The following is a 24,581-nucleotide window of genomic DNA, read 5'->3' on the forward strand; positions in this document are numbered from 1 at the left end:
ACAATTTAAAACCATTAAAAATATTGCAATCATATTAAAAAATATATTGATGATGCTCTGTAGGCTGACTACACTATCTTCAGACTCTGGCAAAGAACTGCCATAGACGATTTGCTTAAAAATGCTCCCAGATGTCTTTATTTTCCATCACTTAAAAAAACACTCAAAAAACCCAAACAAAACAAACAAACAAACAAAAAAACAGCCAAGAGAGAATAAGCACGGTATGTAAACTATGGGGAAAAAAAAAATTCCTCACTGTATCTTGTATCCTTTCCTGTTTTTTTTCCAGTGAATCCTGTTTGTCTCACCCTTCATTATGGGTTGAGTTCCTATTTAGAACATAAGTTTGGAATCAAAATGTTCAGCTGCTTTCAAGTGCTTATCTGGGTTTTATAAAGGTCAAAGAAAAGTGCTTTTCTGTTTCTTTAAAGAATTGGTTCATTCTATTACACCAAGAGATAGACTAATTTGGACTGTACCTAAGATGTGGTTCTTTAGACACAAAGCAGGTGTTTGAATCCAGCACGTCTTCTGCCTATTACAGTAAAATCCAAGTCCACTTGCTGGTGCAGTTTCCAAAGGCATCCCATCCCATTCTGGGCAACAGGTCACGAATGATGGATGTAGGCTCAGCTTCGTATCTTAATTTAGGTATTTCATTGGTACAAACCATCCAAGTCCAACTGAATCTCTGCTGATTTATATGATGTGAAATCTAGCATCTTATGTCATAAAACCTATGTTTTAATAACTGCCTGTCAGTTTTATGCCTTTGAATAATTTGGATAAGATGGAAGGGAAGAAGGGGAGCAGTAAGTACTGAAGACACAGCATGGTTATACTGCTTTCTGGGGAAGGGATAAAGATTCAGTATCACTGCCAAATATGCCATTCAAGAAGGACTTTAGTTTTATGTTAGTTTCAAAATGATATCTGAGTCAAATACCTCCTCAAACAGGAGAAAAGCTCTGAACTCCAAATGAAACTATATTTCAACAATGGTAACTTACCCTTTGATGCTTGTTCTTCTTTCTTTATATTAACATTGCTTACCTTCTCAAGGAAGCAGGCAGCTTTAAGTAAGTGCATCTCATAAATTATTGAGTAAAAGTACACTAAGTACAGTGGATTAAACTAGAGAGTTACTTCAGAAGCAGGAATCAGTGCTTGTGCATTATACAATACTTGCTTTGTTGTCAATTCATTGAAAATAATACCACAGAAGGCAAATGCTTTCTTCCCTCTTGCCTGCTTTCTTGCAGAAAGACAGTTCTACTTGTCACAACTTTATCTATAAGCTTTCAAAATTACCATGCATATGGTGCTCTACTTAATAACTGAAACTGTGATAGTACTAATAATATAAAAAACATGTTTATTGTTTCTCTGTTGAAAGACTGCTAATTTTTTTAATGGGGTTGCTAAAAAGTTGTAATAATTGGAGAAATTAGCTTTAGTGGAGAAATTAGCTTTAGTGGAATATGCACTATTCTTTGATCAGTATGGGAGTTTTTTGGTACCACTGGCAAGGCTTTTGCTATTTCCAATTTGGTAAGTTTGAAGATCCCCTTTCAAGAGGTATCTTTTTGACGAATGTGCAGTTTTTCATCATATACCTTCTGTCTTGTATCACAGTGTTTTAGAAGAATCTATGCTTTACTTATTCACTAGGCTTTCAATAGAGAATCACATTAATCCTTTTAAGCTCCTTATTCTAATGATTTATTTTGTTGAAAACCGTAGTGATCCTCCTTTGAATTTTAATGATTGCTGGCTATTCAAGGATTCATTGTTTTGACTTCCTGTCCTTACCTTTGTTTCTTACATGTCTGTAGGGAACACCTGTCTAATACTGTATCTGGCCTTAGTTCTCACTGGCTTACCATATTCACTCAAGCCTATCTTAAGGCGTTAAGTTGAAATGCTAGCTACTCATCCATGAAAATAAATGTAGGATATTTACAGACATAGGCAGATAGACAGCAGAGGGATAGCTGAATGGATTTAGTAATTTTTTTATGTAAATAATATTTTTATATGAATTATATCAATATGATTGTTGCAAAATTAGCTCAATGTAAAGTCAGCAATATAAAACCATTAAAGAGCATCTATGATGCTCTTTCAAAATTTTTGAAGCAAATGCAGTATGCCAATAGTTGTCAGGATTTGGCATCAGCCACCGAATTTAGGTCATAGCACTGGCTTAAATTGGATTTCAGTTTTCATTTTCATCCACTCCATATAAATACAGAATGTCTCTTTAGAAATATAACTTGGAACATCATGAGTTTTCAAGAATATATTATTCTAATACAAGATTTTAACAACTACACAGTATTTATGCATAATACATTTTGTTCCTTATCTACAGCCTTTTGGACTTTGATTCAGAATACCAGGAGCTCTGGGATTGGCTGATTGACATGGAATCCATTGTGATGGACAGCCATGACCTGATGATGTCAGAGGAACAGCAGCAGCATCTTTACAAGGTTAGCGCTACCATAACTGCCTTTACCTAGCTGTAGAAGATCTGATTAGCTTGACAAGTCTTTCTCTCACAGGATATCGCTGCGTTCATTGTATGTATCATGGTGTCTATTAGAATTCCCTTCCCTGTCCCCAACCTCATTTCCATCCCCTGTGCGCTGACAGGCTGCACCGACATCATAATTGCAAGAAAGTTCCCTTTATCACATTCTATTTGGTGTAATTCTATAGAAGGACAAAGATTTGTCTTCAAGATGAATAGAAATAAATGAAACTGCATTAACAAATAGACTGAAACAAAATGAAGGAAAAAAATGAAATGGGAACATTTAACAAAATGTGTTTTGATTGGAGCTTTCAGCTGGATTTTTATCCACCTTTCAGACCTCGTCTGGAAAGAAAGACATTTGCCTTGATTTTGGTTTGCTGCTGCCAGGATACAGAACTCTTCCAATTTAATTTTTATTAGTTATACATACAGTAGACATTGTCATGTTAACTCTTCACACTTAGTTGTGATTTGAAGAACACGATTATGAACTTGCAGGATGAACTTATAGGGTTTAATTCTAACATACAGATAACACACACACACACTGTTTCTCTTATTTGCCATAGCAGCCTTAGCCCAGAAGCTTTATCACTTCTTTTAGATAGACAGTACTTTTCAGAACTTCCTCAAAACGTGTGATTTGATCCTAAAATTGATTCAGGCTTCACTGTGTGTCTGAGAAGCTGTAGTCTACAGGTCTGAGGAGTGGTGGGGGAAAGAAAGGAGAGGCTTTCGACAGAAATATCAGGCTGCAGTAAATCTTCCTCATTTAGGCAATTTTTATTGGAGTAATTCTGACAGTTGTCATCCTTGAATTGCTTTGAGCATATGGCATATTTCAAAGAGCAGATTGTGAATCATAAAAAATAAAATTAATAACTAACCACAGAATCAGCAACACTATAATGACAAGAAACAACTACCCTCTAGCTTTTTTTTATTTCTTATCAAATAAATGGCACGTTCAAGGTCAAATAGAAGTTTTCTTTCTTCTATGATTGCATGATTTGATAATTTCTTAAATATAATACATTTTTCTTGCTTTGTCATCCTAATTTCTTGACAGTCTTCTTGAATTTGTTCTTTCTTATTTTGACACTTTTATTTAAAATACCCAGTGAGAAAGGGTTGTCATCTGAGTTAAAATATGTTTATAAATGTAAATATAGTTCAGTTCCCAACTATTTTAGCCTGCAAATGAGTTTAATTCACTGGCCTCCATCTCTTGCTTTGGCAATGATTTCTTATTTTTGCTAATGTCTTTTTGCTAACTTTCTAAGTGCTTTGTCAGACCTAATCACACATTAACAATCCTGGCCTTGGCTAGACTCAGAAATAAAAATGTCAGAAATGGGTAAAAGTTCCTTGCAAACCTAAAATAAGATGTTTTCGTAGTGCCAAACTATATAAGGCCAGCTTGTACCAAGCTGAATTTAACCACTAGTTTTAGTCCCATACTAAAAAAAAATTTTAAAAATCAATAAACATAAATATTAAGGCAAAAATTCATCCATCAATACCAAAAAGGAACAAAGTTTAAGCATCCAGCCCAAGTATTTTAGGTGCTATTTAGGATACTTCTCTTTTTGATATCCAAATGTAACTATTAAGAAGAATTATAGATGGTAAGGCAGGGATAATAACACATGATGATAAGAGTAAAAAAGAGCAATAATTTAATAATGTATGCAGTACAGTATAGTGGTAAGATGGGGAGTATTGTATATGCAAAATAGGAAGTAATAGTTTCTTAATATTATGAAAATCTGTATTATGATAGGTATGACACTTGGAAAAGCAGAAACTTTGTGTGAGCTAGAATAGCCGAGTCTGCAGGCTGAGCAACACAGACGAACCAGCACGGATTCCAAAGCACAAGCAGCTTATTTGTCCTGCAGTTTCCATCATAAGGTCACCTGCTACTGTACCAGATTTGAGCCCTATCTCAAAATCACCTATCTAGTTCTTTGTCACTGCAAAGCACTTGAAGAAACAAACTCCTTGCCCTCCTGTGGTGAATATTTGCTGCATATAGCTTTCTAGTAAAAACAGCAAGAAAATCGTTAAGGATTGAATGGAAGACTTAAGTAGAAATGTCGAGTTTGTCTGAGGTCACTAAGGAGTCTCCATAAAGCAGGAGGAGTATTTTCAGGTAATGTAAAAATCTTAAGTGCATTGCATTAAGAATGATCAGTCCTTCCAAAAAACAACACCCCCCCAGACCTCCCCCCCCCGCCCCCAAAATTAATCACCTCCTGAAGTGCTGAAAGCCCCATAATTTCAGAGTAGACAAAAGACAACATTAGTAAATGTATTTGAAGGAACAATTCTGCTCTAGCAAAGATCAGATAAATCACTAGGTCTTTATCATCTTTAATTTCAGAGATTCATGTAACAGTGAATCATACCCTCAAAAACAGTATTAATTGTTTTATAAAACTAGCATAATAAACCTCTCTTCTAATCAATGGTGACACCTGTTTTATTTGGAGGCTTTTTTACCGAGTCATGGATGGTCTATTGCTCACAGCTCAGAGGCATGAGCACTGCCTGCCCTTCCCAGGGAGCACAGCCGTTCTGCTCTGTAGGGAGAGAAGACAGTACAGAAAAATCCAGGCAGCTAGTATTATCAGAATTCCTCAACGACGTGGGGTGTTATGAAAATACAGGCCTTGCTTTAGTTTATCAATTACAACTTCAAATGTGAACCTGCTAATTGCACTCTCTTCATTTTGGTGGATTCTCCTAAACCCACGGATTCCACTTCCTGAGCTGAAAAGTAATTGCTGCTCAGAGCCAGCTCAGCAAGCTGCCTCTGCCAGGGAACCTGCTGTGGTATCACTATTACCAACAGTAATCATTGCCCCTAAGGAGCCTATGAATGGGAAGGAGCAATGATAAAACAGGTAATTCAGAAGGGAAGAGCATACATTAAAGCAGCATAACACCATATATAAATGCTAACATTGTATATAGGAAAATGAAATGTATTTTCATGGTTAGAGTATTTTCACAGTACTCTGTTTTCAGAGTCAATATGTACTTAAGTCAACTCTCAGCTTAATTTTAGCCTATAATATTCCAGGAACTTCTTAGTTAAAAAGAGATAATAAGGATCCTAGTAAAAAACCTATGTTTTCTTTTGCCCTAAATACAATAGGAATAGCACAGACATATTTTTTTGTAATGCTGAATAGCTATGTATTAATTTCTCTAGATTTCCTAGATTTCAGTTCAAACATTTTTTAAAAAAAGAGAGCGTAGTCCTAAATGATTTCTGCTTTACAGTCCTAAACTGGCTAATGATTTTGAAAATTGGCTAGTGTTTGAAAAAAATGGCAGTCACAGAATGAATTGATGACAGTTTATTTGTCCTCTTATGCTTTATCTATTAATTAAGAAGAAACCAAAAAGAACATTTCCATGTTTTTGGACTCTTGCTTCTTTGTACTTCTGTAATAGCTCAGTTTAATACCAAATGTATCATGTTTATTTCATTTTAATCTACTGCATGTGAGCTTGATCTCATAAGCTCTAAGTACACAGAACTTGCATTGACTTCAGCTGTATTCATATGCTATTACTGGAGGATCAAACCCAAAGAATTTAAACTCTGCTAATTAGCCCTTTAGTGGGAACTTGAGTAATTCTGTACCTTGAATGTTCAAAAATGAAGCAAATCAGTATTTACTGGAACTATGGAGATTAGAAATGAGTATACTAGGCAGAAAAGTTAATGATAATTCTTTCAATTTTCCTCAGAGGATTAATTGCAAAACTTAATTGTGTTAGATTAAAACCCCATTTAAATAAATACAATATGATTGTTAAAATTGTTAGTATGCTCAGAATAGAATTAACTGAACATTTGAAAATATCAAATAAAAGAAATCTTTTTTTTTTTTTGTCAGATTACAAGCAATGTATGGTGGTTTTAATACAAGCTGCATAAACTGGAAGTTTTGTACTAGTAAGTCTTCAGCAACAGTGGTCATAATAGATGGAAAAATTTTGAAAACGTTTAGTTGGCACAGATTTTGAACAGGTTAGCTGCTGAACTGTTTCATCAAAGGGAAGCAGTCCAATGTATTAAATAACACAAAAATGCACATCAAAAACTAAGGAAACATTTCAAAAAAAGTTGAGGGGAAAAAAAATCCCCCAGCAGTTTTTGCTTCCCGGCTGGAAGCTCCATCCCTGCTCAGAAGGTGCAGTTAATTTCCTCCTCTGGGTGTGCTGCTGCTCCATTGTGCCTTTCTCCCTGGCTCAGTATGCTGGGGCCCGGAGTGGATCAAACAAACCGTGGTGAAAGTTTCCCTCATTTGCATCACTTCTAGACAGCCCTGTCGTACTCTTTGCTGACAGGAAATCACTGTCTTTGTCACCTTTTTTCAGTGATCTCCTTTTGGCAGAGATTGGCCATGTGACCAGGATTAATCACAACAACAGTTCTGGCTCAGAACTCAATGACATGTTTTCCTCAGCACTTCAATAATGGTGTAGAGGAGTCAGTAGGAAATGACTACATTAATTTCAGAGTGAAAAGATAATTAACACTTAAGGACTAGTGCTATAACCTATGGAGCTATTATTCAAATTAAAACTAATTCATTGCAAACTTGTGAAACAGAAAAAAAAAAACACACAAAAAACCTGTTCTTTAATGCAACTGTTAAAATAATCTTGCAAGAGACTCTGAGTTTAAAAAGAAGCGTAAACTATTTTTAACGCAGTAATATAAATACATAAAAACTTCAACATTTGAAACTGGAGGCTAAAGTATGTAAAGTGCTTACTTAGATGATATGAATAGGATACTGGCAAACAAAAGCAGCAGTGTGCTCCTAGAATGCTGTGCTTCAAGGAGTTTCCTTGGCAACAGAAATGCAGTTCCAAAAGTAGACAGAACTTTCCTCAGAAAACATACTATTAATAACAACCTTCCGGAACAACTTGGAACAATTTGACTACTTGGCAATAAAATGCCAAGTGTTCTGCAAATTAATCTAACACATAACAGTTATATGTTTCTCTTGCCCATAATTCTCCTGAACTGGGGGCCTGAGTTCTCTGCCATTAGAGGATACAAATGTGCAAAGCGGTTCCAAATGCTGTGCAAACAGAGACAGGGCTCAAATAGCAGCAGCCTATAAGGATCAATTAATGTTCTTCGTATCATTTTAACTTGTAAAACAGATTAGTTTAATTGGATTACTCTGTTCCATTTAAAACGAGTTCTGGGTACCTACTGAAACTGCACTGTAGTTCAGTCTTTATTTCAAGTATATTTCCCATATAAAGAAAATTTATTAAAAGATTAACAGCCTGTAGAGCGATATATTTGCACAATATGTTTAGGGAACTGGTTATAAACTAGAAAACATGAAGATTTTTGCTCCTACATTGCATATTCTGCATGGTCCAGAATTCCTTCTGTCTGCCTGGTAATCTGTCAGTGCCTGCATGGAGCTGCTAAAACAGTCAGTGGGAGAAGATGATGGCCGTCATTTTGGACGAGGCTTTCAGCACACTGCAGGATTGAGCCCCTTGTAGAGACTAATGACAAATCTGCTGTGCATGCAGTATTTTTAGATACGTCATCATTTCTGCATGAGCCAAAAGAATAAACTAATTTCACTCTTGCCTTGCCAATAGGAATCATTAGAATTCCACTAAAGGCCATAAGTTTACTAGACAGGAAAGGTAGACTGTGCCACTACCTCGACTTTTCCTGAATTCTGAGATCTAAAGGTTAAAAGTAATCAATATCTCATTGTGCAGCCTGATAATAAGTAATAACCATGATGTTAAAATCTAAATGACTGCAGATAGCACTTAGGTGAGTTGACCCTTTTGGAAGGGCTTTTTAATTGCAATCAGAATAGTCATTATAGTTTGCTAATCAACTTTTAGGCTGCCTTGCAAAAATCAACACCTTTATGAAGAATTATTTTAATGGTATTAGCAAATTATGTCCCAAAGTGAAAGCTTTGCAATACTGTTTAAAAAAAAAAAGAAAAAGGAAAGATTGTTCTGCTAAATAGTATCCACAGAGATGCTCATTAGCAATAGTATGGCTCTTGCTTATGTAATAGTATGCATTTACTTATGTCTATGTGCATGGATGGATACATGCATCAATGGAAATTAGTCTTCAGTTTTAACACTGTAGTATGTTTTTAATGGTCTTGTAAAGTAAAATGACTTTGCACAGAACTGACTTCAGTTACTATTATATACGAAGTTCCATAATTTTCATGTGCTGGGCTGGATTTTTTTCTCCCAGCAGATTAAGAACCCCTATGACTTTCCCCAGTAGGTAGGAAAATCAACTGGTTTTTTTTGAGAGGTCTCAAAAATGCCTGATATCTCAAGCTGCAGTAAAAGTCTGACTGCTATTACAACATGAACTAAATGAGTTCAGGACCTGACACAGCAGTTTCCTAGTCTCTTATTACAAGGGATGATGAAATTGGTTACATTTTTCTACACAAGTATTTTCACTTCAGTTGCACTGGAGAACAAAGTTAAAACCCCTTTGTGACACATCCTGTAACAACCAGCTCATTCTTCAGTGGTTCGTGTGTTTAACTATGTAAGGATTAAATTCCTTGCTAATTCTGACAAATTTTATATTTTAAACAGCAGAAAACAAAATTATAGTTGGCAAAAAGTCTTACTTAAAGCAGAGAAATGTTAAGTTTTAATGTCTTACATAGTTACAGCAGGAAAACACTGATTACTATATATACAGAATTAAAAAGTAAGTCTAGAGAATGGATACAGAAAGAATGTGAAAAATATTTTTACATGTTCTTGGTTGATTCCATAATGTATTTCAACCGTAAACATACATTTTTAAAGGCAGTGTTGTAATTTCTATGGAGCAGACTCCCTGTATTTCCACGAGAAGTGGCTTCATGCATTTCCCAAGACTGAGTTTCTCCCATTTCTTCCCAGCATGACGCTGAAGATGAATTTCACATTGTAGCAATGCAGTATTTACTGAGCTTGTAGCAAAAGCCAGCACAGCTTTTGGGAGATTAAAGCAGTGTGTCTAGAATGAAAGAGGCATTCAACTTCAAACAAAAGTAAATGTGTACCACATAGCTGTCATCACCATTCCTTACTACAGCTGCAAAACGTGGACAATTTACAATCATCACATCAAGCATCTTAGTCAACTCCACATGCTCTGTGTTTGTGCCCTTGCTGGTAAAAAATGGTAGGATAAGGTCCTATGCAATGAGACCTTAAAGCTGCCTTCCACTGTTCTTTCCAAATAATATACGGAAATACAATAAAATTGGGAGTGTTAATAATGTGATGACAATATAGTTTTTGAAGTTGTATGTGGACATGGTCCTGTTTTGTAGCAGTATATCCCTCTGTTTTAAAGGAATGAGGATAAAAAAATCATTAGCAAAATTCATAGGTGGGAATAGTATTATTGCCCTATTCCTCAAATTAGTTGCCAATTTTTAATGTATTTCTCTATTTTTTCATCTCGTATTCCAGCAGAAGATTTTTTTTAAGAAGCTCATAGGATATTCATGCTTTATCCATGGTGTTTTGATTCAGAAATAAAATGCAGAAACTGCTATTTTCTTTCCAAATTTCTCATCAGTATACCTCATAAGCAATCAATACAAGTATTTATTTTATAAAAAATAAAACCCCCACAAATGACCATAGAAAACCTTTTTAGCAGGTTTTCTATATGAAACCCAAATTCACTAAATCTCCATAAACTTGCACTGGCAATACACTCAAAGAATACATGTCTAAATTATGAAAAAATAAGCTGCAGTGAAGTGTACCAGTTTATAATCTCCTGCATTTTTATTTGAATATGTATTGTATTTTTATTTTTATAAATATATATTACAGATTATATTTATATATTGAAAATATGTAAAATATCAATATAAATTATTTATTTGTATATATTTGTAACCTTTTTACATTAAGGTTGGGTGATGTTTTTACTTTGTGTATACACTTTTAATACATTGTACTAAAAATAGCTGCATTTTGTGCTAACTTCTAACAAGGTAAAATCATTATCATTTTGTTCACAGTTGTTGCAATTGTGGCTGCATCAGGTCCAATGGGGTCTCAGGGCAGGCTCCAGCCAACTCTTGTGGCCAGCATGAAATACCTGAAGTTCTTCATAACTGCTTGTGTGTGCTGTTGTTTTAGCATCACAGAAAACATTTGCTATAGAATTCCGGTGAATTCATGAAACTGAATGTTAAAGTTGGCTCTACGGAGAGATGCTTTTGGGAGAAACAGCAGTTGTACCCTTCATATCCTGTTGCTGCAGAATGACAGGTGCTGTTACAGATGTGCAGGACATGTGCCAGCTGTGTCACAGGGTGTAGGGAAGGCTATGGAGAGGTTGTTGTTTTCCCAGTAATATGCTGGAAGAAGGAGTCATCTCTGAAGACTGATTTAGACTACTAAGGGAGCTAAGTACACTAGCTTCTCTCATGAGGACGTTCCTTTAAGGGGTCATTCGGAGCAGAAGCTTGTTAAGCACTCTGCAATAGTTTCAGGAGAAACCTTTACTCTCTTACCTCTCTGCTGATTGTATAAAGAGGTTATCAAGGTCAGCCTCACTCAGCTTACCTCTCACTGACTGATATCGTAAAAAGAGGTTTTCTTGGTACCATTGTGTAGTGTCAATTCAATATTCCGTATTGAAACTGTTGTGATGCATTCAGATTCTTGCAGACCTTGCACTGGAGTTTGATCATCTCTGTTTTACCCATTGATTTTTCTTAGAAATGGTCTATGATGGATACAGAATTGCCATTAGAGTTTTTCAGGGGGTAGCTTTCTAAATAGAAACATTAGCCCTTTAAAATAATCTATCAAGACTGACATGCCTATTTTTGCTGACTTTCATCAAGGAGGACTATGTCTCTACTATGCAGGTGCAAGAACAATAATTCCTAAGATCTCTTAGCTTGTTATTATGTGTAGAGAGATCAAATAAGCACCATCAGAGGTGAGAAGTGGTTAGTTATGTGAACCCACTTTGTTGTCTCAAAAGGTTCATTGCTGTAATTTTTGTTTTTTAGTAAGGGTTCATTTTTCTCCAGCAAGTCAATAGTCAAATGCCTCATAGTGTGACTTTGGAAGATTTTTGTTTTGTTTTGTTTTGTTTTTTTTTTCCAATGTCCCACCAAAATAAAGATAAAAAAGCTTTCCTTCTGAAAATATTCAGTTTCCTAGTTGCCTCAGCTTTAGTTGTGGGGCTTAGGTATCTTGTTTTTATTAGCAGTCTACTAGAATATATGTTTACACCAGAGGCTGAAACATGTAATAAATAGATAGATAAATAGATAAAAAGAGAGAGAATAAATCAGATGATGAAAATCTTTTTACACCTTTGCCTTTATCCTGAGCTAAGGACCTTTCTCTCCATTCCTCTTTTAACAATAATGGTTAATGCTACGGCCATTGTGCTGTATGAGTCTTATAGTCTCTTTGAGCAGTTACATTTCTTGCTAAGTAGCAAGCAAAATTCACAAGATACCTACTAAAAATTAGAATGTCTATGAAAATATATACTTGATACAGTTTTAACAAACATAAGGGATGACTTTTTTGTAAATATGGCTGAACAGGAGTTCCTTGTCAACTCATGATTGCACATAGTAGGTTGGTAGCTAATTCACAGTGCCCAGAAGATTGGAAAGGAGGGAGCAGGTTTCATTGCAATTGAAGACTATTACTCTGGCCCTGGGCCCAAAACGTTCGAGAATCAATCAAGGGAATTAATAAAGAGCCACTTTAAGACTTGAAATATTAAATTTTTCCATGATATTTTTCCAAATGCAGCATATGAGATCTGAGATAACAGTCACATTAGACAGGAATGAAATATCTCTGATTACCTGTGGGAAAACCACCTAAAATTGGAGGACATAGGTAGAAGTGACTGAGCACCAGGAAAACCAGAACTCCAAATGATAAAGGCTTTGCTTTGAGGTAATAGAAACAATATTTTAGTCTCTTAAAAGAATTGTTCAGAGTGATACAGATGATTTGAAGTAAATTTAAAGCTAGGAAAAGGTTTTCTTAACCAAAACCAGAAACAAAAAAGGGCATATGGTGAGGTGCCAGGAACTAGAGTACCCATGTGTAACTGTAGACATGAAACGTTTCTTAGTTGTATCTCTTCCCTGAGATCATTTGTAAAATACACGGTTCCCGTTTACAGGGAAGACATTACACTCAAACCAATTTAATATATGCCTCCAAACAGTGGGTGAGCTATCTGGAGAAGCAGCAGAACAGAAACAGCAGAACACTCATACAGCTGTAAGTCAAAGGAACCCATAAAACAGGGCAGGTGCAGACTGGCTGAAAATGTTGGCGTTTCAGTGCAACATATGTAGTATAACAGGCAACGTGAAAAGTAAAAAGAAAAATGTTCTTGAGAAAAGAACCCAGCCAGCCAAATTGAATATCACAGCGTCTGAAGCCATTGAGAATTTAAGGTTTTAATGAAGAAGTAGATATCCATAATGTGACTTAAGCAGAACTAAAGATTCACAGTGTTCTAGCAATGCAGAAGGCCGCCAGGCATTCAATTGCTATATTTGCAAGTATGTTATTAGATCAATGACTAATTTGATTCTAGCTGGATTATGGAGTCAGCTGCAGTGCAACACTGATAAGAAGCAAAATTAGACTGGAAAGATGCAACCAAGCACTGCATATGTGCAATGAAATCAGGATGAAACCAGTGAATAAATTCAATCAATCAACAAGGAACCCCTGAAGTAAGAGATTCAATCTTTTAAAGTTTACTACAGTTGTTTAACAAGAACGCTACACACCCAAGCTCTGTTTTCAGCTGGAAGACAATAATCAAAGCAGTACCTGAAAGAAACAGTAAAGTCACTGTTATTTCTCCCTAGCATTCCAGAGGAACACAACATATGTGAAGAAGATGAGCACTTAGATGTAAATTGAAGTTAGCACAAAATCCCACAAATCACCCTAGAGAGAAGCAAAATGGAATTCTATTAGTCTACTAAAACTGCTGGAAAAGGCAATGTGGCAAAGCAAAGGCCATGCACCCACAAAAAGTAATGCAGTGTGGATAAAAAAATCTCCTAATGCTCAGAAAATCCTGGAGTAAGCTGATTTTGGAATCCTTGAACAAAATGCAAAAAACCTGGGACACGTCACCAATTTTTTTGGGAGGCAGCAGTGTTTACTATGATGTCAAAACCACGTTTTGACATATTGATCTGAATGAACAACATAACCATTTTTTTGCTGCATATTTTGTCAGGTATCTGTAGGCTTTTATGCTCATCTGTCTGAGCTTCTAGGGGTATCCCAGTGTAACATGAACCTGGCAGTCTTCTTCTAGTGAGTAGCTAATGGCAATCTGAACATAGGGAACAGAAATATCAAAGAGGGGGTAATCCATAACCATAATCTGTAAATTAAATGGAAACCTCAACAGGAATATTAATCTAAATGCAGAAAACTTGAAAGAATGTGAATCACCTGTGGGTGGCATATGTTGATTTTGGAAGGACTTTACTGCTTGGAAGGAGCACCTCAGGAAACAGCTAGAACAGTTGAGAGAAGGGCAGTTCTATCTTTCACAGAGATGAACAAACGTTTTCACAAATTTTTTGCACACTTGGCAAAAGCCTATGGATTTTTTCCATGGTCAATACACAGGGACTGAAAAAAAAGTTAAAGGACCAAAAGAAAATAACAAATGGTGGGCGGGGGGAGAGAGGAAGAGGGGCAGGCAAGACAGCAAGATACCAGTCTTTAAATTGTACAATTATTTGAAGGGACTGAGCATCAGGAGAATCTCCTGTTTACACAGATCTCCTGTAGCTGTTCTTCTGTCATTTTTCCTGGCACCATGGCAAAAGTAGTGAATGAATGTATAGGTAAGTTAGAATGAAAGTAGGTTCCTTCCAGCAGAGACCTCCAGAGAACTTTGGTTTCTGAAATCAGCAAAACTAGGAATTTCTGTCTTGCCTGGAAGCAACAGCACAACTTCCTCCTTTCACATGCATATTGTGCTTGTCTTCCAGGGGAAGTAATTTACCATGAGTTACCTGGTGGGCAATAGATCACCTTTAAGACACCACTGGCTCCCTCCAGCTGCAGACAGACCACACCACACCATGCCGCACCACACCACACCACACCACATCAATCACATGTTTTTTTAATCTCAACTCAAGCACTTACTGTATCTCTACAAATTAATGAATAGTACAGAGTCCTCCATGAGGGCAGATTAACATAGTTAGGCACTTAGCATAGATGCTAAGAGAAGAGAATATAGTTATTTAAAGAGGCATATTTTCATGTAGTTCAGTTGTGAATATATATATATATATATAAATGTGTATTTTGTATAACAGCACAAATGCTAAACAAGTGAGCTTTGCTATTCCTGGCACATTTCAAAGTTAGTCAGAGTATTAAAATGTTGAGCCATAAAATGTGCATTTCATGGAAAACATTTCTGTTTGGCTCACATTAATTAAATTCAACTCTTCCTCTTAAAAACCAGACTAAAAGAGAGGTGGAATATTGCTGGCCAACTGCAACAAGCAACAGCAAGCAGAATTTCTGTCTGAGCAATATGTGAGGAGTTTTTTGCATCTCTTTTAAAAGCTGTATCTTGGTTGAAAAGCAGGGTATTCTCTCTTTGTGGACTAACGATTTCCACAGACAATGCTCCTCATTGACATGGTAGGAAATCCTGACCTTGGCGCTGAGGTATGCTCAAACGGTAGCTAAAACTTTCTGGTTTACCTCTGCATGATAAATAGTGAGGAAATATATTTCCTGCATTTTACCCAAGCAAATTCATACCACAAAATGAATCTTCTACCATTTTCCCCTCTCTCTTTCCCTTCTAGCCAGTCACTAGAAATATATTAGTATAATAACTTGCACATAATTTAAAAGCTGTTATGCTTATGGGTACCTATATGGGTTCTGAACAGTTCTTCACTGTCTGGGTAACCTCCAAACAGGGAGACCCAGAGTGAAGGGAGATCTAGTAGTTCAGGCATTTGGTTTCATTTAAGTCAATAGACTGTTTGGATCATGCATATGATTTTTTTGTGAATTTGATGTAGAGGTCTTATGAGAAAAGGCTCTTATATTGATATTTATGGTTTTGTAAGGCTAAAAATAGCATGGAACACACACCTTTTCCAGTCACATGCATTCTGCTTTGCACTCTTGTGCTTTCTAAATTCTTCCCTTCTGGAGCATATGGTCCATTTTCCAGGTACTTCAAAGGCTGTTGCATTCTTTATTGTAGCTATCTCTTTTAGCTTGCTGACCTAATCTGTCAGGGCCAGAATTTGCTATTCTAGTGCTGCAGATTTTAACACTAGCCGATTCTGAGCAAATCTCAAAAACAGGCACTTCCCCTTATTCTGATCCCTGGGTCTCAGGTCATCCAACAAGTGAGGATCCTTCTGAAGTCTGACCTTAACTCATCTGTTCGGACATTTGCTCAACTTGTCAGTAGTCAGCAGTAACCTTACATTTCACATCCACTTCTTTTGTGAGTCTGAATGTACAGCGTCAACAATAGCTTGCCTGTTGTCATGGCTTTGTATGGCTATAAGGTATTTGGATCCAGATCCGTAGACACAGTTTAGTCTTAGTTTCTACATCCTTATAAGAAGTGATGCCAGGCAACATATTTTTGTTCAGCTTGTGTTCAAGCTTCCCAGAGAGGCTCCTGTGGATTTTTATATCCAGAACCTCTTCCAGTCATTCCTAGGGAGCCAAATTGTATAGTGTGACAGACTGACCTGTTATGTAACCCTATTTTATAAAGTTGCATGTAAAAGCCTAGGAACTTAGCTACTGTTTGTCTTTAACACAAGACAACATTACTTCATTGATCTTGTATCCTGACTCAAGTAGTGACCACTCTTGGAAAACATTAAATAAGATGAAGAAACTGTCACTTTTATATATACTTACTTTAGTTCCAAAAGGCTTTATTTGGTAGGGTTTATGCACTTCTTTCTTGTTTATCTCTGTACAGTCCTCTAATTTGTTAGATTAGAATTGATAATTGGGTGATTTGACCAGCAGGTGGCCTACTACACTGTGCTAGCGTGTGCACCGACTCGTGTCCTGAAAAGGGTCTGCAATAGTATTTATTAAGATTTTTGTTGTTCAGTGGCATTGTTCCATGAGAGCAAGTGTGACACTCGTAATCTGAACTTGGTCTTTTTTTTCCTACCAATCAAATGTAAATGTATTAATACTGGTGGGACATTTTCAGGCCTATGAAAGGTTGGAAAATTAAAAACATAAATAATGTCCCTAAAGATTTTTACATGGTTTAAATATCTGAACCTTTTTCTTAAGTGCTTAATAGCTTTACTGAAGGACAGTTAACTCCTGCCTCTGCCATTTCTTCCACACTTTATTAAAGAAGCAAAGAATAAAATCAATGCAATGGCAATTCTTCAAACATCAGTACCAAATGCCAATCACCAATGAGCTGTAAAAATTACCTTTAATAGGGTTAATGTAGTGCTAGTTTAATAATTTAACGCACAAAAGCTCTATGTCCTGTTCTAAAATATGTATTCATTACTTTAATTTCTTTAGACTTCAGTTCTATGGCAACATATTACACCTCTAGCGTAACAGTGAACAAAATGACCTAAAATAGTTGACTCAGATGTAGATTTGAAAAAAGGTAACCTAGAAGTGCTAAGAACATGGAGTATTCAACAAAGTATACTTTTTATTTTTAGAGTTGTTTCTAATTTTAAAATGGATGTTAAGGTAGGAGGTACAATTTCTCAAATTAAGAAGTGAAACCACTTTATTTATTTCACTGAAATGCAGATACTCTTTGACAAAGGTTCTGTCACCATAAAAATCCGAGTCACATATTTTGCTGATATTCTCGATAGAACATACTCCTTAAAAATTCTAAAAAACACAGAATATGCAATGGGATCTTGTTCTTTATCCATCATCCTTTTCTCATTTGTTTTCTTATATTTTTCCATCTTCATCTGTAATTACTAAATTCCCTACATATATTCCCATAACAAACATCTATCAAACAGACAGCAGTTACAGTTGAAGACATCAATACAGATTACTGTAAGTGTATATCTTGTCTTAATGACCACAGATCTTTCCAATTTTTATTTGAACAGCCAAGCAGCTCTCATGGCATGCATAGTTACCGGAACAGGCTTTCCACAAAGCAGGACCAGAATCTCTTGAGAGAATGCCAGAAAGACAAAAGTTCACATCTTCCCTAGTGTTGGCTATAGCTGAAGTACATTCAAGATATCCTGAATTCATATTGTATTACTTCACTACTGGTTTTTTGTCCTGGTATTTCCTGCTGCTGCGGTCCTTTGAAGAACGTTTTTTTCCCTCAGATGTATGCATATCTTTTCCTGTTTTCAAGACATGCCCTTTCTCATCTTCTTCAAGTAGAATTCAGACATGAAAATAGCAATAACTTACCAGTCTCTAAATCCACTGACATTGCAAGTATTACATAGATTTGAATACTGATGCTCCAGTCACCAGTTTATCAGTTTGCTTAGAGGACAGAGATTAACATTTCAGTGAGGCAACGTAAGTCAGCATGAACTTGTGGGATTTTTTTTCTGAAATCAATTTCTACAGTTTCATTGACATATCTTTACAGAACTGTTCTTTTTTGTAATTGCTGAAAGGCAGATTCTATTAATATGCAGGTTATGCTGTGTGCTGATTTCAGAGAAACTCATTACAAAATGCTAAACACAAAGGGGCAGATTCCCTAGTCCATCAAGATCACTTCACATTCAACTTTACAATTTCTGAAGTGAGTCTAGAGCAGTTGATAGTGTGCACTAGAAAATATTCACCTCGTGGGTGAAATTCTCATTGATGTCATTGACTTCATCTGCTGTTATGTTCTTTTTTTTCCTTCTCCCTACCCTGCTTTCCATCATGTATAGCAGCAGCAAACAATTTTTAAGTGAACCAGTAGAGTCTAACAAGCAAAAGCCAAAATATGAGTAGAGGAAATATTGTCCATAAGTACAAGTTAAATCCAAAACCATTATTTCTTTTCTATTTATATCAGGGCCAAGTTATGAAAAATATGCTTTCTGACAAATATGCTTTCTGCTCTGGGAAAAAACAAGCACCTTAAGAATGTCCAAAGTGCATGTAGTTGAGTTCACCAGCCTCTGCAAAAATAGTTCAGCTTCTCTATGTTTTGATTCCATAAATTGTAATCCCACAAACACCAAACAGAGTTACTCAAGGTCAGTGCAAGTCATCTGGTTTCATGTTTGATTCTTGTGGTAACTTCATGCTTTCACAGGAGTTCAAGCAAAGGTATAAGAAGATAAAACAGCTGAAAGATAGAAATAAACAAATTCAAACTAGAAACAAGCCATACATTTTCTAACAGTGAGGGAAGCTAGTTGTTTATCATTTTGCCAAGAAGTCCAAGAAGTAAATTTCCCATCATTTGCATCTTTAAATCAGGGATGGATACAATAACAAATTATTTTCTTCAAGACAGAAAGCTGAGAACTTAATATAGACAGAGAAAGTAAGATTAGGGCACATTTTATACAAATGGTGAGGTTAGATTGTGACAATTTCTTGAACTTCAGATCTGTAAATCAGTCCAAGTTTTGTCAAGGAATATATTGGCAGAATGCCATCAGAGTTGAGAAGAGGCTTGCTTTCAGCTTTCATCATGCCAGCAAATAAAAGAGTTCACATATAGCACCAGCATAAATCCTTGAGAACAGACACCTGAAATCAGGGAAATAGAAAGAGAGGAAAAGTTTTTTTTGTTTCTGTCTTGCTAGTTGTCAGTACACAAAATGAGTTCAGTGTCACTGCATTCTCATATTCTTTTAAAGGTTACTATTAGTGTTAGTTCCTAAATGTCTTGGATAATTAAAGATTTCTTTTTTGTAGAGTTGAGGTATTTTCTGCAGTGATTAAAGTGTATCATAAATGCTATAACTGTTTTTTTTTCAGTCTAGCATGAAAGAAACAGTTCTAAGTAGTTCTGAGCTCAGACAACATATTCTCTTGGACAGAATGGTGAGTGACTTCGTAAAGACTTGTGTTCCCACATCAGTCATCTTCCCTGAGACTGTACACGGTGTCTTTCTGTACCTCAGTTTCCCATTTTAATCTGAAAATATTATTTTTCTACCTCACATGACAGCTGCAAGTCTGAAATTATTTTGAGCATAGGAACAGCAAGCTTGAGCTGGCCTGTAAAAAGTTGCATTAGGCATTCCCTTGCTGGTAGGATTTGAAAGCAGCAAAGTATCTCTCTTAGGCAGATACAGAGAGACTGGCTTTTAGCATGTCCTGGGTTGTTTAGTTTTCAACACTTGTACATGGACTTGAAGTTCACAGTCACATCTCACTCCATCACAGCAAATATAGTGGCATTGTCAGTCTTCTAGAATTGAAATACATCTCGGGAGTTTTTTCACCTTCAGGGTTGTCTGGCTCTTGCTGAAGAAGGATAACATTGTCCTGTTTTGATCACTGGTGAGAAAGACAGAAAGCATCTGTGTTAAATACTCAGGTCTGTCAGAGTGTTATCAGTTCAGATATTCAGAAGATTAGTTCTAAGTTCTTGCTGTTCAGTCATCTTTATATGCTTAGTTTGTCTCAGGGACAATTGAACTTCCTATTGATAAGGCCAAAAATGATCACTGCTGTAGCATTTGCTATCAAAGCTGTTAATAACATAAAAAATGAAATATTTTCCTCTAATTTAAAATACTTCAATGACATTTGTGAGGTGTACAACTTCTTGCCAACTCTTGTAATTTAAAACATTATCTGTTCAAGGAAAACATATGTTAGAAATTTTTAATTCAGTGATAGGAAAGGCACTAATGAAATATGCATGTATGAATTTTGTATTGCATAAGTTTCCTATTTCTTGAAATGTGATTAAAAGCCAAACATCTGGATTATATTTAAAAAACCTGAATTTCCAGTTTTCAGAGAGATTCAATCTATTTTGACACTGTACACTTAGCCTTAACATTTTCAGCATGCTGTTAACATTACTTGATATTGTTAAAAAAATAAGTTTAGGTTTAAACAAAGTTGGATTTCTCCTATTGCTAAAAATGTTTTCTGAAATAGCTGTTTCTGCAGCATTCACACAGCCACAGTTTAGGCTGCGTCAGCAGTTCTGTTATAAATTTGCTCTTGAGAACGGTTAGTAGTTGATCATAAAAATAATTTTTCAAATTCAGAGTATTTTTTCTTTTGTATAAAAGTATTATTTTTTCCGTAGAATAATATTAAAAATTAAACACTGAGTTCATAAAAACTTACAAAATTCAGAGTAAAATGAAATTAGTCCACTGTTAACACTGATAATGGCATAGGGATGCCAACTTTCTCCTTCGGTCTTAATAATAATACTGGAAATGTATACTGAAAAAATTAATAGGTATTTTCTACTGTGTTTCTTGAAAGGTTCAGGATATGTCTCTGTACCGATGACAATAAGTAGTTAACTGTAAGAATTACTTTTTAACATGTTTTAACAATAGTTAAAACTAAACCAATATTTTTGATACCATTGTAATGATATTGCAGTAACAGGAATTGTGGTGAATGCCACGGTTTTAGATAGTCAATGGGGATGTTTAGCACTCCTATTGGACCTGCTGCATGTACCAACTGTGACAGAACACAAAGAAAATTATAAGGAACAAATCAAATAGCACTTTGTAAAAACTATTAGCTTTTTCTTTACTTAATAAAGTACAGGATGTACATTTAAAATAAAAATTACAGTTTCCATTATAACTGTAGAGCAAATTGAGAAACTGCTGTCAACACCCTTTCCAATCAGCATTTAGATGGGCCGTCAAACAGGTGTAAGTTCTGTCATGTAGAAAAAAAAGTTTAATTACTTTATAAATCATTTTGTTACCCTAGATACTACAGATAGTGAGAACTCAGATCTCAGATCTGAGGTTAGAGACTGAACAAGCTTGATGCAGTGTCTGTCTGACCTTGACTTGAGGTCGTGCACCAGCCTGCAGAGACTGTATGGCTACTGCCACAGGCCAGGGATGATTTTCTTTTCTCGCAGTTGTCAAGGTCTAGTAATTTGTGTTACTAAAGCCACTGTGTCTTAAATTCTGGGTATACTGATCTTTTTTGGATTTACCTGTCCTTTGGTGGAGACTGACTTCTGCCTCTGTTGATCTGAGGAACTTCAATTTCCACTTGGGTATTTTTGCAGCGGGGAACCTCTTCTCCCATGAAACAGTATGGTAAACAGCTGAAAAGATGGGGATCCAGAGATATTCTACCCCAAACATATCCCAGTAGGTGTTGCTAGAAGAGAGGGTAATTTATTTGTAGATTTTCAGTCAAACTTCTCTCATGGAAGGCTATTACGGATCACCATTAGCATTCTGGCTGAGTAACAATGGGATAAGGACTTCAGAAGAGCCAGTCTGTGAAAGATAAATGCAAAGGAACATCCATTTCAAAACAGAATGATGCCTGTAACACACAGCCTGACAATAGTGGGTGCATTTGGAATTAAATCTTTGTATAGAGGAGTTCCAATTTTATGTTTCATGCATACTGCAAAAGCAGGCACAGCCTAACAGAGAGGATAACAGGTTATAAATGATTTTCTTTGAATATCTTCTTCAAAAAAATCTCCATAATCTTACATTGTTGTATTTTATTTTGTAAAAATGTAAATGTGAAAGAGTATCTGTATGAGATTTCAAGAATATCCAGCCAAGGATGGGGCTGTAACTATACCTTTCTGTTTCCAGGCCAAACATTTTCTCTCCTATCAAATAAATTTTCTGCTCAATAATGGGCTAACTGTAGTAATATACAAGTATTTTGGAACCTCTCTTACTCTAGTTTATTCCTCAAAAAAAAAAGTATCTGAGCATGAACCAAACAGTATAGTAGTTATTAATTCCTAAAGAGCACTGTTTTTTTATTTATTTAATACCAATTATTCTCCAGAAAAATTTACAAATAAATGTAAATTTAGCTAAATCAACATCTGATATCTTAAGCATGTCTGTTGGTTGCATCTGTACCAAAAGCCACACCTCTGGTGTAAGGTGTGACAACAACCTCAAAACTCTAACAGTGTTATTGCAAGCAATGCAAGATGAATATCAAATTTTTTTTCGTATATCAGCCAAAGAATCCAGTAAAACCCATAGCTTATGAGATAACAGGTTGTTAAACATGAATTGTACCAATCCTGTGACCTCACCTGAACTGCGCTATGACCTGTTCTGTTGCACCATGGGTGGCCATTTGGGATCTAGTGGGCTCTCATGCACCTAATATGGGATTACCCTCGACGTATGAATTCTAACAGCTGTATTTTGGCTATGCGTTCTCCGTAATTTAATTATATTTAAAATCTGGTTAATAGTATAGTAAATAACTGGTATTGCTACAAAATTGCATTCTGAAGGTAATGGGATTGAATTTCAATGCTAGTTGACACTCAATTATAATTTCCATACATCTACTGAATTAGCCAGTTCTTGCCTGCTATATTAAGGTGGATGTCTTCCTGCTTAACTGAACACTGAGCAAGACAAGCAAAATGTATTATAAAGCCAAATCAAGGCTCAATATACACACTCAAATTTTTATTGTTTCTATGAAGTCGTAAACTTGCCAAACAAACTATGGTATGTGGATTTAATTTTTTTAAAAAAATCAATATTTTAACAAAATTTCACTATATTTATAGTAACAAAGCTTAAAAAAAAAAAAAAAAAAAAGCCTTTAAAACTTTTTACTGAATTACTGCCATCAGCCAGTAAGAACCATGGGGCTTGTTCGGCTAAAAGCCACAACAGACTTTGTAATGCAGTGATGTAATCTTGGCTTTGTGTCATTTATATTCAACCTAAAAAAACAATTTTCCTGAATAGACAGGCTGACAACAATATTGTTCAGTGTTGGTTTTTATTTGGATTGTTTCCAAATGATTCATATGCATCCACAGCAACACCCCATGCCTGCTTGAGTTTTTACTCTGAATTCCGAAGTTTCCCCTTTTTCCTCACGTTTTATTTTGCTTTTAAAGTCCCAGTTATGTTTGTGAAACTAACTAGCTCGACCACAAAATTAGGATGTATCTTGCAGAGTGCATTCATTTTACTTTTTGCATATTTTTCCCGAGGTCATGTCAAGGTTAGTTTGAATTCCATCCTACATTAAGACTTCTTTCACAGCTATTTAGCTCTGCAGCCTGCGCCCCGCTGGGGTCTGCCCCTTGGGCACGTCAAAGCTTCAGACCTGACAAATCACACACAGATGAAGCTGTACAGTTTTTTAAACAGTTTCATCACTAACATGGGGCTTTTTTGGGGTTTGGTGGGTTTTTTCCTTTACACTACACTTCCCCACACTCTTCCCCAGATCCTCCCCACTGGAGTTTATTCTCTGAATTGCAATATCATGAAGACTGATTTCCGTATGGAAAATTCCCTTGCTTAGGCGAGTTGAATAGTATGTGCCACTCACAGACCCCCAGAAACTGAAAGCGCTGCAGATCCTCTTGACTAATAACAAGCTATAGCTCCTTGTCTAATAACTCTAGTTGTATTGTTAGTACCTATTTGCACTGAAGAGCTTAAAACTATAAAGGCTGATAAATACTCAAAATTTATCATCCATATTGCAAACCTGTTAGTTATCCAGGAAAGCTGTTAGTTGTTCACAGGAATAAACTTCTGTCATCCTTGGGATTACTCAGATGAGTAAATGTTCATCAGTGTCAAGGAGTGACACTGTGCTCTAGCAGCAATCTTTCGGGGACTTGCAAAATTTTAAGTGGGTGTATGTGTGTGTGTGTGTGTGTGTGTGTGTGTGTGTGTGTGTGTGTGTGTGTATAATTAGCTTCACAACTATCTGCAGGGCTTTCACCACCTACATTCATGCACAGACAGACACACCCTCTGTC

At 36.0% G+C, this 24,581-nt stretch overlaps 1 protein-coding gene across 14 annotated transcripts in view; it reads left to right on the forward strand.

Annotated features, from left to right (window-relative positions):
* Positions 1-24,581, forward strand: part of AKAP6 (A-kinase anchoring protein 6) — a 269,123-nt gene that overhangs the window by 184,486 nt on the left and 60,056 nt on the right. For all 14 annotated transcript variants that reach the window (XM_027878788.1, XM_027878783.1, XM_027878784.1 and 11 more), the window contains one exon: positions 2,378-2,498. In XM_027878788.1, coding sequence (XP_027734589.1) covers positions 2,378-2,498 — 121 coding nt within the window. The remainder of the gene's footprint in view (positions 1-2,377; positions 2,499-24,581) is intronic.

The sequence above is a fragment of the Empidonax traillii genome, unplaced genomic scaffold (assembly GCF_003031625.1).
Source record: "Empidonax traillii isolate 1590-97213 ecotype Southwest subspecies unplaced genomic scaffold, ASM303162v1 scaffold45:size3623477, whole genome shotgun sequence".
Taxonomy (NCBI): Eukaryota; Metazoa; Chordata; class Aves; order Passeriformes; family Tyrannidae; genus Empidonax; species Empidonax traillii.